The sequence below is a fragment of the Indicator indicator genome, chromosome Z, assembly GCF_027791375.1.
Source record: "Indicator indicator isolate 239-I01 chromosome Z, UM_Iind_1.1, whole genome shotgun sequence".
NCBI lineage: Eukaryota > Metazoa > Chordata > Aves > Piciformes > Indicatoridae > Indicator > Indicator indicator.
In genome coordinates, this window is record NC_072053.1 from 46763302 (window position 1) to 46777560 (window position 14259).

The window sequence follows — 14259 nt, forward strand, 5'->3', positions numbered from 1 at the left end:
TCTTGTTTTTACACGTTGGCAGCTGATAATTTAACTCTGCTGGCAAAGCAAATCTTGATTGCCAATAGTAAATCTAATAATACATTACTTGGAGAGTAAGAAATGCATGACAGCCAGGCTGAGCATCCTTTAAAAGTAGGGATGGGATTTTTAAGCTAGCATGTATGTATATAATATGTACATATATATATATATATGTATGCATATACATATTAAAAAGTATATAGCGCATATATATATATATGTATATTCCATACATGCACCATTATTTCCAAGACAGCTACAAATTTTCACATGCATTAAACTATCTAAAAACATAGAAATAGGCAAGTCTAGTAAGTGGAATTTTCTTAAATTATATTTGAACAATAAACAGTAAGAGTAATACTGCAAAGTACTGCTCTATTCTCATGTTTATCTACAATAAAATTCTAGGAACAGTTGTCTCCCAAAACATCCCCCAGTAAAATAAAATAAAATAGAAAACAACAACAACAACAAACCACCCAGTGTCGCATTGTCAGTTAAAAAAAGAAAAAAAAAAAAGTAAACAAAGAAAAGAGAAAAAAGACATCCCCACTCAGAGTTGCATATTTACATTCTTCAAACTGTAGCGGTGAAAAATATTTCTAGTAAGTGCAGGACATTCCTAGTGTTGCAGTAGTGACATTTTTAATAAGTTCTTCATGAGAACATTTCTTTTTGTCTTAATAGTGATGCATTCCATGACTATGTGAAAACTCTTTATTATCCCCTTCACTTGCAGCCAGTGGTTGAGTCTGGATTGAAAAGCTCCTTGTATAATGGAGGAAACAGTGTGTTCACTATATCTGGATGAGACTGCTTAAATACCTGCAGTTTCTCTCCGTGCAAGTTGCAAAGTGCAGTAATGGTTGGTATCTTGGCTATTAACTGTGAGACATTAAAATGAAAAAAAAAAAAAAAGACATTTTAGTATAAGTTACAATTTCTAAAATGAACTACATTAATATTTTGTTAGGTGACTGAATGCATTATTTTGAAGTCCATCAAACTGCTCATCCAAAGGACTAGATATTTTTCTTACCACAAAGGGCTACAACCCATTGTATCGGAAATTTTAGCCAAAATGCCAAAAACGGTTTTAGCAAGGAAGTTCCATCTGGGGCATTTTCTTTTATTGTAGTCTTATTCATGCTAGAGTACCACTTAGTCCATATTAGTGGACTAAACAAAAAGCAGAGTAAGAGAAAATAGGTACAAGAGTAAAACAAGCCTTACTTCACTTCTCATTATATATTGCAAGAACATAGCATGTTGCTTTTGACTTACATTAATTTGGCAAGGCATGGATAAATGGCTACAAAACAAAAGAAAACACAGCAGCAACAAAACTCCCCACACTCACACACACCCACACAAAAAACCCCCAAACCCAGAAAGAAAGCTAAGAACACACAAAAAAGAAAAAATGTCACAATCAAGGAGACCCTAGCTCATTGTTTCAACAGTTCACCTTTGTCAAAGTCTCATCGTCAAGGTGGTTCTTCTGGATCACATGTTGAAGTGCAAAGTAAATCTTTTCCTGAAGCTTCTGGACCTTCCGTGGCTCTATTAACCATGCTCGATCTGAGAAAAAGGAAAGCAGGATCTAAAGTCATGAATGCTCTAATGTGAGGCATACTCATGTATGAACAGTGTCCCATACTGGCATGGACTCAGAGCAGTCATAATTCCCATGAGGAAGGACTGCATTATTACTAAGGCATAGTTTCAGAGACAAATTATCTTAACCCATTAAAGGATCACCTGAGAGTTTAATTAACCAAGTGTACAGGAACTCAGTGTTGGCTGCATCTCTGTGTTTACATCAGGATGTTTGAGATAACAACAGAAGTAGAAACGAAAGAAGGCCAAATAATTTTATTTTTCTCTCTTGGTAAAATCAGTGTTTTGCTAACTTCATACTGGCTAGGTGAAAAACATGCCAAACTATCTCTGTGTCTTAATACATAAATTATAAGCATATTTATCAAAACAGTTCTTGGAAAAAGAGAGTATGATTATTTAAAAATAGAAATTAAAAATATCTCATTATTTACTAAGTGAATATTTTGAAAACAAATATTATATTCTGAATCTTAGAAATGGCTTCCTTCAAAAGAATTTTAGTAACTCAAAAGACATATGAACTGTTTCAATGTATTGAAGCATAAGTTTCTCATTATTTAAAAATATTCTTTTTAAACAACACAAAATGAAAGTTTATCTGGGAGAACAGCAGCTGTTGTTTCAAAACCTAGATGGCTTCTACTGATCTTGAATCCCAAGTCTACTAGGTCTTAAGAACCATATTCTCACAAGTCATAGCTCCAGGGTACAAACACACCGAACAAGAAGCAGCAGACAATCCCAAACCCATTAATTCAATGTGTTTACAGCACCCTTGAGCCTTCTGTTTTCCCTTGCTTCAAACTTGTTTCTTCCTTCTTCTCTTCCTCAAATCAGATCAATTCTTGGGTATAGACTTTAGCTTTCAAATGGGAAATAAGGAAATCTAATTTATCAACGGGCCTGAATCTTCATGTAAAAATCGAAAATTGCAGGAAGATTCCCTTCACATTCAGAGTTTTTCACCCACTCCCATTCACTAAAATAATCCACAGAAATTATATGACGACCATCTCAAAGAGCACAAATGCTCCAGAGGCTGGAGCTGAATAGTATTTCATCACAGGAGGAGCTAGATTCTGTCATTTGCTTGTCTGTGGAGAGGGGTGTATAAAAAGTGTCCATCACCAAGTACTGAGAAAAGAGAAAAACCACTAGCTAGCTAGACAATCAGGAAAAGAAAATAATTTTTTTTGCAAAGGTTAGAGAATCATGTTCCTAGAAGGTAAGTCAGTGGGTCCTGTGACACCAGTGGCCATAGCTGAGAGCATTCACAAATAATCACAGAGTAGTATCTAGATTTCACACTTTAGGTGGCAAATTTTATGTTATTTCAAAAACATGCCTTTCAACAGTGTTAAATACAGGCCTACTGTGGGAGTCTGGAGCTAAAAATATTAATCATAAATCTTTAAAGATAATGTCTCTGCCACAAGAATAAGCTTAAAAATAGACTGAGGCTGTTGGAGGACATGTTTAATCACTTACCTGTCCATGCAGCAGGTTGCATATAGCACAAGAGTTCTTCAATTCATGACAAGATCTAGATGAATCTTTTAAAATTAAGTTTGTCTCCCAAAACGTGGTTTCTACCACCTGAAAACCATCTGCAAGTTTGGCTGGAAATCCTCAGGTACCTCTAATTATATCCACAAAAAATGGGGTTCAATTTAGTGACGTTCCTTTTGACTTTTTAAATAGTCTGCCTTTAATGAGTGCTAAGGCCACTAGGCTAGAGAACAGAGTAGGGGACAACATAAAGGGCAATTTACAAGATCTGGTGTTGCAAAAAGGAAGATGATAAAAAGTAATATGACCAGTCAGAATTTCAGAAGATGGACTGGCACCAAGGGAGCAGCCAGGTTAATGTCTTACCACCTGGCTCTCACATGTTTGGAGGTGGAAATGCTTCTGCAACCTTTACTGGACTCATTCTGCAATATTTTAACCTTTGAAATTAGAAATCGAGTTAAACAATCACCTCCAAGCAGAGTGCTTATGTCCAATCTAAAGAAGAAAACCTGAATCTGTGCTCTGAATCAGACAAAAATCCCATTTGACAATGGGCTTTGCAAACTTAGCAATTATATTAATGGATGTTTTTATACCCCCTTATACACAACAGGATTGCTCTGTTTCCTGTGAGCTAACTAAACACTAAGATCAAGGGTAGAATAATCACCTTTCAGGTTGACGGCTCTTGTAGGAAAAAAATTTTAACATGAGTACTTCCCACAGGGAATGACTGTGTTTCTGTATTAGTGGTTGGAAGGTATTTTGGTGAAGCAGTGCTCAATATTTAAATTTTTACATATGTTCCCAAGATGAAACACTTTATTTTAAAGAATACAGAATACCTACTGTGGAAGGAAATTATTTCTTTCTATATTGTTTACTGTTATAATTTTGTAAGAAAATAAATGGCATATTTCAATGTCAGTTTAATCTGCACTAATTTTCCCTGCCTTCCCACTCCTACATTTAGCAGAACAGCTGACATGGGAATTATTTGCACAATCCAAGTTTGCAGCCTTTTATGGCAGAGATACTGCTTTCACTCATGTACATGCTAGAGAAGTGGGCATGTGTGAACCTCATGAGGTTTAACAAGACCAAGTACAAGCTCCTTCACCTGGGTTAGGGCAAACCTTGGTATCACTATAGGCTGGAGGATGAAGAGTTTGAGAGGGTTTAGGACTATCGGTGGATGAAAAGCTGCACATGAGCCAGCAATGTGCACTTGCAGCTGAGAAAGTCAACTGAATCTTGGGTTGCACCAAAAGAAGCATGACCAGCAGATCAAGACAGGTGATTCTGCTCTTCTACTCCACTGTCATAAGAACCCACTGGAAGTACTGTGTCCAACTCCGGACATAATACAGGACTTTCCACACAAGAAAGATGTTGACCCATTGGAGTGGGTCCAAAGGACTGCCAGAGAAATGATCAGAGGGCTGAAACATGCCTCCAATGAAGAAAGGCTGAGAGTGTTGGGGTTGCTCAGCCTGGAGAAGACTCAGGAAGGACCTTATTTTGGCCTTTCAGTACTTAAATAGAGCCTATAAGAAATATGGGGGCAATCTTTTTTAGCAGTCTCCATTGCAATATGACAAGGGGTAGTGGTTTTAAATTAAAAGAGGGTAGATTTAAATGATATAAGGAAGAAAGGTTTTACCATGAGGTTGATGAAGCACCAGAGAGGTGGCAGTAGCCTCATCCCTGGAAACATTCAAGGTCAGGTTGGACAGGACTTTGAGCAATGTGATCTAGTTAAGGATGTCCCTCTCCACTTGCAGAGGTACTGGACTAGCTGACCTTTAAAATTTTCTTCCACCCCAAATCACACTCTGTGATGATCCATGATTCCATGCTGATACAGCCCATCATTTCTTTCCTATTTAATCTTCTATAAAGATACACATGTTCTCAGATTATAAAAATAAGTGGTTAGCATACATCAATTACTTTCACTTTTTTTTCTTTTCTTTTTTATTAAAAGAATAGGAGATACTGTATGTGTCTTCTTGCTTGCAAGTAGGGAAAAGCCAACTTGGATGTGAAAAGGGGAACTGTGGATTATTGAAATATTTAATTTTGTAGGACCAACTTTAACACTGAAGTTTAATTATAGCGAAGAAAACTTTGGAATTGCCTCTATCTGTGCTGCTTAGCAGAAAGAGAAGCTGTTATTCAGGAGACATCTAGCTCTGAAAAGCTGAGATATATTTGGATGGAAAGGTACTACTAGTCAATGGAGAAACTTACAATGTATGCCAGCAATATAGCTAACTCAAAGCCAGTGCTGAATTGCTAGCTTTTTCAAGTACTTAGTATGGCTGCCAGCAGCAGAAATGGCTGTGAATACTCAGGTAACAGAAGTTGCTCGCAGAATGTAAGAAATCTGTGTACTTTGCAAACTAAACGGACACACACAGAAGTGTAGAACTGAATCAGAATTTTGATGTCCATCTAATGTCCATCTAATACCTATATGCAGCTAGGGGCAGTTCATATCTCACTAAATCAAAAATCCTTTAAAATCAATGGAAAACTTTCATTACTTATATAGGTTTTGCCAAGGCCTAGGGCAGAGGACACTCTGCAATCAGATTTTGTTGAATAGGACTGTAAGTTATTCTCCTTTCCAAGGTTATCTGGGACACTGAAAGGTGACCTCTTTTCAGTTTGGCTTGAATTATGCAACTGAATTATCTTTCTCCACACAGACAAAGTGCCCAAATCTGGTTCAAAACGCTCTGAAGTCAGCTTTGAAATTGTCTTATTGTTGCTGTATGTTCAGGTAACTCCTGTTACATTTCCTGTTCCTAACTGTTAAAGAGAGAAACTGAAGAGAAAAAACTTGCAAAAGAGATATACAGATCCTGCTTTCAAAGATCCCACCCCTGGCTTCCTGTTTCCCTTGGTTCTGTAATGTGACATCAACTGGAAATAGTGAAATCGCCTTCTGTAGTCTTTGACAACATCTTACTGAAGAACTTCACAGCCCAGTACAAAAAACCAAATCCAGTCTGTTTTCATCTTTGCACTGAGTCAGTCTGCTGATTAGGCCACTAATACTAACCAGGAGAAACGACTGGTTGCACGTCTCTGTCATGGTCACAGCTCTGGTCATTTCAGACTGAGAGAGGCCTGATGGACAGGGATCCATGAGGACACTGGAAGTCCCCTGTTCCAGAGGAAGTCTGGTTATCTGGAGGACAACACACAGGCAACTCTCACCTCTGTATACAGTTAGGACAACAGTGAGGTGGAAAAGTGCTGTTTGGGGGGTCGTCTCTGGAACATCCTAGCTTAATACTGTGAAAACTCACTGGCTCAACCATTTCATCTCTGAGCAGATGACTGCAAGAAATGCTCAAAGGGAAAATAAAAGGAGCAGAGTCCTTTCAGTACATATCGTTAATGATGAGAGTGAACATGTTGACACCATCTGTACTAGTCTAATTCTGCCTAACATAATCTCCACCACAGATGTACAAAAGGGCAAAGTGACCTAGCGGAAGTCTTTACAAAAAAACTACAAAAATAATTTACAGTGGGATTTTTTTTTTAAAGGTCTTTCAAGAGGTTACTCTTGGTGGTAACTGAGGGTATACCTCCCCTGAGGCATGTTGAAAAATCCCACACTAAGCTGTGGGGATCCACCCCACTCCTAGATCCACCTTCTCAGTCAATTAAATCACAAAACCCTTTTTACTGTGGTCAGACAGCCAGCACTTACTGAATATATGCTTGCCTGTGCAGTTATGGTACGTGAAAACATGAAAAGGGGCCTGTTGGCACATGCATCACCACCTCTTACTTGGAGCAAAATTCAGAGAGGATCCCATAAAGATTATTACTGCTCATGTTCTTATCCCCACAGAAAAAGCCTACTGTACTTTGGGACTATATCATAACCTGTTCAGGGCTGTGAGGTTTGAGATGCTTGAAAATATCAGGAGGAGCATGGACAGCCTTGAGTACCACGCTTCTCTGTACACGGTCTAAAGGAATGCCAGCCTGCACCACTTGTCCACACTCTCCTCCTTTATGTCTGTTACCCTCAAACTTTTGATGCATTTCCAGCATGTGCAATTACTGACAGCCTACCAAAGAGGGAGTGAGGTATATTTGGGTAATTCAGGTTATTATTCCATTGCTTAATACTGCTTAATACAGACTGATCAGCTTTTTAAGTAGGTAGAAATAGAAGGGCACAAGGATGAAAAAATTAAAAATCATTGTGGTGATTGGAATGAAATATTACCTGGTGATATCAGAACAGCAGATGAAAACAAGGCAATCTCCTCCTCAGTCAGCTGTAAGGAACATAAATTCTTTGCAAAGTCAAATGCTTCATTTACCAGATCATCAGAACCTGCAGACCACAGAGGACAAAATCAGCTCTTTAACCTGCCATGAAAAGTGGATTGTTTTGGTCTCAAAAATAGTAGTGATTGAATGCCTGTAGAGTGTCTTCCATAAGCTATTAAAATTCCACCTACTGCAAAAACGTATTGCTACAAAACCTTTTGAAGCACAAAAATTGTGAAGAATTAGGGGCATGACCTGCATGAAAAATGCACAGGCAACATAGAGGAAGTTTTTCTTTTCCCATTGTGGAAAGAAATGCCATTTCTAATCAGATACTATATCTAAGAGGTAAAAATGTCCACTCCTAAATTATTTTATTACATATATAACAAGCTGCCCAGGGAAGTGGTGGAGTCACCATCCCTGGGGGGTTTAAAAAACATTTAGACATGGCTCCTCAGGACAAGGTAGTGCTGAGTTGATGGTTGGACTTGATGATTTCAGAGGTCTTTTCCAACCTTAATAATTCTAATTAACAATATAAATATTTATGAAAATTAGTGAGAACATTGTAAATACCAAAATAAAACAACCAATGCACACTAGCAAATGCTTTAAGCTCACAGTATTACATTTATCTATATGCAATTAAGAAAAACACATACCTATATGATAAATACATAATATCTCCCTTTGAGTTTGGGCATGTATACATTTCTGATATGGTAAGAATCTCATATGGCAAGAACCCAACCATTTAGCTATTAAAATTTCAGGTAGCACTAAATAACATGCTGAGTAATAATGCAATTGTTTCAATATTGAATCTACATGACCTTAGAAGTTTTAGGCAAAACTATATTTTAATTAAGTCCCTTTCCATATTTCTCAATATTTCGTCTGTTTGGGGCTCATTGCTGGAGCTAAAATTGTGTGCTGCCTTCTGCAGTACACAAGTAGTGGGAGTGATTTGATATATCAAGAGTAACTGAGCTCATGAAATAAACTCATTTTTTACCAGAACTTTATGTAGTAGAATAAGAAATCTGTCTGAAAAACCTTCATGGTTATTGCTACTGGTTTTTTCATTATGAATCATTTTTTCCCAAAAGACAGTCACTATATGGCTCAATGTAACTTGTTGAAAAGAAGATGAACATACCCAAGGCTTTAAACATTTGCATCCCTCCATACTTTCCTTCAAACAGAACAGTATTATTGAGTGGATTGAAGGCACGGCACATTCTCACCAAAACCACTTCCAAGCAGCCTATTAAGACACACACATTAAAAAAAAAAAAAAAAAGAGCAAAAGTACCACACATTACTGCAAAAATATCAAAATATAGAAAGTTTCAAGAAAGTCTTTAGGAAGACATCAATCATCAAACACACTGGCAGGGACAGACATGCTTTGAAGGTGTGTAGATGGTATGTCTCTGAATGAGAGAAGAAAACAATTCTGATTGCTTTGAGTATAGAAAGAGATAATTTCTGGTACAGCCTAACCATCTTTTTTTTTAGACTGATTTTTTCCCCCCCATTCTAACAAATTGGCGTCCTGGGCTTAATCTGAATTTAGACCTGCGTGAATACTTTCAGTTTGAAATATTTTATCCTGAAAATTAGGCATTCATTGAAAGTATTTTAAAAGAATTATACAAAAATTACACACAGGCATGCACAGAGAGCAAGGCCAGAGCACATTACCATAATCCACTCTCATTTATTCTGAAACCAACTGGCATCAGCAGGGATTTTCCCTCCTGTGCCCTGGCTGCAGGGTATTTCTGTAGTCTCATTAAAAAGATTAGAGATGACCACAGAGGCAGGCCCCAGGAGCCTCATTTCGCTAATGACAGTTGGGGATTTTCCAGGGTGGCAGATGACTGATTCAAGCAGCTCAATTCATAGGGTCCTTCCACCACATGTCAGGTTGAAGACTGAAGTTTCTGCAACGATTGTGTGTGTGCATGTACTTAATAACCACAACCAACTGTAGAAGGAAGGGGATCAGAAAACAGTAATATGATTAACATGGAAAAATATGGAAGGGTTAATGCAGATAATGAAACCAACTGACATTAAAACTTCAAAGTCAAAATAGTTTTCAGAACTAGGAAGTAGAACATGTTTCTGATGTGCTGGATGCTAAATCAGCCTCAAGACTCTGGTATTTACCCACCTGACTTAAGGAGGAGAATTTGGTCATTCTGACAGAGTTCCATGAAGCCTGTTATGCGCTTTGCGAACTCCACCACATACTGGATAGCGTGGGTGATCTGAATGGCACACTGCTGCCACAGAGCTTCTCTGGTCTGCCGGGAAAATACAGACGGAAAAGAAAAGCAGTAAGCAGTGTGTTCATCAGTGTGTAAGCTCTTCAGGTGGCCTTTCAGAAAGATGCACTCCTCAGAGCCCATCTCCATCCCCAAGCAGAGCTAGAAGCATCTGTGTTTCTCAAGGTACCGGACACTCTCCTTTAGAAGGCTGTTTTCACAAACTGAGTGATCTGAACTCTGGCATTGCCTCTTCAAAGAAGGAGAAGGCACTGTCCAGTGTCAAAATGCGATTTGAATACTGGCTTTTGTGCAAGACAGAGAGTAGCACAATGTAAACATCCAGAGTACTCTTAGGGAAGAAGAGTCACAGTGCTCTTAAGCTATCCAACAGGATATTTTCTCTATTTTGAAACTTAAAAAATAAGCAGTTGAAGTACCATTGTGATCTGAACTCTGATTACATGGAAATTTTGTCCCAGTAATAACTTTCCTTGTACACACAAGTGTGGAAATGTAAATGGATACTCTTGGTTTGCATGCCACAGCTTTGCAGGCCATGGTGTGTTTTTATTCTTGCTAGTACTGCACAGACTCTCAGCTTTCAGAAAATGAGCTGGAGTTTCTTCTGTCTTTTGTGCGATCAGTTAATGTGCTAAAGGAAATCTAACTGAAGTGATTCAAATGATGCTGGTGTAACAGGCACAAAGCTGTGTTTTTGTTTGTTCTTTTATTGACTGGACTACATCTGAATTAGTGCCAATGAGAAATAACCTTAACCTGACCTGGGAGTTGCAGAGGTGGAACAAAACCTTAGCGTAATGACAGGATTTTCCCACCCAGCTTCCAACTACTTCAGTTTAAGGAACATATTCAGAATATCATTATCTATTGTCTGCAATTGACAGATACTTGTTATTCACATAAAAAAGGCCTGTGTTTCCAAATTATAAATAAATGAAGTTAGGTTTTCTTATTTTCCTAAAATCCTTGCAACAGACGATCCAGTCCTGATGACATTAAAGACAACTGAATTTCTGCATGAAGTTTAGACACAGAATTATACCTTGCTCTGGTAAACCTTAATTTCTTCATATGTGTGGGTCTGCCATGCTAGCTGGTGCAGTTCTTCCATTGTGTATTGACACGTCTCCAGATGAGATTTAATGATATTCTGTGCAATTCGATCTGGGAAGAGCAGAAAAAAAATAGCTTGCATAAAACAGTGACTAGTGATTTTTAATAACAAAATGTTGAAAACAGTAAGTTATTGAAAAATGTAGGTTTAAGGAAAAATTTCCTTTTCTTTCTAGTACTGTATTTATATTTTGTTATTTATGGAAGATGACTGTTGAAAAGTGCATCAATATTGAACCCAAAGCCAACCAATGCTTGATAAATACTGCATCTGCACATGAAAATGACAATTAATCTTGTGAAACTATTCAGACACTTTCACCTGGAAATATTCCTTCCCCCGCCTGCTATGTTTAAACAAATATCATTTGGAGACCCTGCTTAGTTGATCAATCTTCCCTTCCCCATCTGCCCAGATATGATGTTCGGTCCTGACATGGGTATTTGCATTACTTTGAGGTGACTGAAATCAGAGACATAGGTCTTTTCTCCTTTTTCCCAAGTTAATTTTCAGCTGAATCAATTTCTGGTTTAGCTCAATGAGCATGGAAACTGATGCTAGAAAGGGGTGAAAACTAGAACTAATATTCTGGAGTTTAGGTGAGAGACAGGGGAATAGATCTCACACAGAGGATTAAGTTACCTTAAAGTTTTTCTGAAAAGGAAGCCTTATAAACTACTGTGTAACATGGAATGCAGGATCCAAGCAGAAAAGGAAGCATTCAGTGCTGGCCAGACATTTTACTTAAAATAAGAGTCAGCCTCTCAGGGACATATTTGAAAGTAGATCTTTGCCCTTTAAGCTACTTGAGTGGACTAAAAAAAATTTCATAAAAATTTCTAGCATGAATTCATTAGCACTGGAAGTTGAGATGTCTTGCTACATAAATGACATGACTTATGATTTTGCAGTTTTGAGATCTGTGTGTCTAATGATGATCAGTACTTCAGCCTAAAGATATTACTTAAGATGAATACCCTTTAAACAACAGATCAGTCACAGAACTGAACTGAAGCCCTTCTGGCAGAAATGTTGATTTGCAGAAAACAAATTTCTCAAAAAAGGAAAGGATATTGACAATGCCTTAGACAAATCTGAAGGAGAAAGAACTAGGAATGCCAGCATTTATTCATTCACATCCTCAATAGTCTGCACACAGTGGGTGGATCTGATGCTTGGTGTTCTAAGACTGTTTCTTTAGCCAAATGCTGAGTTAAAAAAAAGCTGCAACAAGGAAAGCTGAAAATAAATGTAAATGTGTGTGCTTGCCAAAATCACTGCTAAAGGACTGTTATTTAAAGGTAATGCCTGTGCTACTGCCACAGTTCATAAGCTGAGGCTCAGTGGAAAGGTACTGAAACACAAAAGAGGTCCAAGTTTTTTTGTAGGAATAATAAAACCTGCTTAATTTAATCTTTACAGGCATTCCTTTAAAAGTTGGCCCTACCTTTACGTTTCCTTATGGAAGAATTGAGTCAGGCATAAAGATAACTAAAAGTAGGTATTAGTATACCTACTAATATAGGGATCTATCCAGTGTTCTTGTATGGAAGGCTGGATGTATTAACCCATAAAGGTAAGCTGATGCATTATATAGCAAAAAACTCAGTTAAATGGGCATGTTAGAATAAAAGGATGATGCATTTAAAGAGTTGGTTGGGTTTTTTTAAGATCAACAAAGGCTTATTTGCATGTCTGTAATTAAAAAATGTAAGAAAACCCCACCTTTTTTAGAAAGATCAAATTTCAGATGTTTACCCTCCTATTTTTCTACTTAAACTACAGTTCTAACAACATCATCTTTCTGGAAACATCTTTAGCCATGGTAAACCTGACTGTAGAGGACATCCTCAAGCTATAGGTTTTGCCACTTATATTTCTGGAAAGATTAAACCAGCCAGAACTCAGGTATGGTCAGGGGAATAATTAGGCCTTATACATAAAACACCAGTGGAATACTTCAACTTGAAGTATGATTCCCCAGCCTGGCTGGTGAAGGATTTTACCTTCTTCATCCACTGGTTTGTATTTTTCTTTCTTGTGCTTCTAGCCTAGCTCTCCTAGCCTCACCTTTACAAAAGCAAGAACTATGCACAGTCTTGATGTAAAGAAAACGCTTACGGCAAATATGCCAAATGCCTTAATATTGCTGCATAGACAGACTTTGAATCAGATAACATGACCTCATGCCAGCAACCTGAAAATAAGACCTTTTCATTTCACTGACCTCAAAATACGCTTGGTTAGCTGTTCTACATTACGACAAAGATCCTAAGCTCCTTTTCCTATCATTTATGTATTTACCTGAGGACCAAAGAGATGACAAACTATTCAGGGCTCTTGTAGGGATGGTGTCCTGTGTTTTACTCCCGTATGTCCTTTCCTTACGCACTCGTGCTTATGTTGAGCTGACACGAAAACCCATTTAGATGTGCAAAGGCCTAGGGCAAACACAGCAAGGAGCAGCTCCGAATATTAACATCCAAGGAGGAATCAGGTGCAAGACAGACTTGAAACTCTTGTGCCTCAGGCTAAGCAAGGCTGAATGTGTGTTGGAAAGGGTACACTGGACCCCGGGGGACAAAGGGATTGCTCATTCAGCATACACAACAGAGGGCATTGCTGCTTACACTTAGTGGTGGAGTTTGTGGAAGGAGATTTATGCAAATATAGCACACATTGGGTGTGCAGAGCTGCCACAATGAAAAAAGTTAAAGAAATATAAGCTTGTCTTGGCTTCTTTGGCAACAGAGCAAAGAAGATAATTCAAATAAGGTCTCAAAGACCAAAGACCATAGTCAACTTTTCTGCAATTTTTAGACTTTAGCAGCTTTTTCAGACTTTAGCATCTTTTTGATAATGAATTTGGAATCAGTACACATCCTGTCAAAGCCCATGTGATCCTAAACCACTGAGAACAAAGTACTGACAGCTCATGTAAATCTGTTCTGTTACAAGACATGGGTGCTGTGCTGCATCCAAAATATCATGGTTCCCTGAGACCTAGCAGATCTGAAACACTGCTGGTAACTGAGCACAAGAGAATAATTCTTCTAGTAAAACTAGGAAAAAAGGGAAAATGAGCAAAGAAAGCAAATAGCTTCCCAGAGTGTAAGGAGAGCTACTGTCATGATGCAGAGCCTGTGGCCTTAAACCTGTGGCAGTACCATGCTGGAGTGATGCTCCACAGTGATGTCCCTCCTGTATTCCGGGCTGGAAGAATCCACCACAGATACTCTGTGGATCAACTACTGACTTTTGTTTATTTAATTTTTAAAAATCCTGAGCCCGAGATTTCAAGACTTTCCTTATACTGGAAAGCCACAGAAACACAACTAGGTATCCTGTTTGGATGGATTGCAAAGGCTATATAAA

The 14259-nt window shown here is 38.1% G+C and overlaps 1 protein-coding gene across 1 annotated transcript in view; it reads right to left on the reverse strand.

Moving 5' to 3' along the window:
- Positions 1 to 756: 756 nt before the first annotated feature.
- Positions 757 to 14259, reverse strand: part of RORB (RAR related orphan receptor B) — a 38815-nt gene continuing 25312 nt past the window's right edge. Inside the window, exons 5-10 of the mRNA XM_054397586.1 lie at positions 10813 to 10934; positions 9653 to 9785; positions 8630 to 8737; positions 7421 to 7531; positions 1496 to 1608; positions 757 to 912 (exon numbers count right to left, since the gene is read on the reverse strand). Of these exons, the coding sequence (XP_054253561.1) occupies positions 757 to 912; positions 1496 to 1608; positions 7421 to 7531; positions 8630 to 8737; positions 9653 to 9785; positions 10813 to 10934 (743 nt within the window). The remainder of the gene's footprint in view (positions 913 to 1495; positions 1609 to 7420; positions 7532 to 8629; positions 8738 to 9652; positions 9786 to 10812; positions 10935 to 14259) is intronic.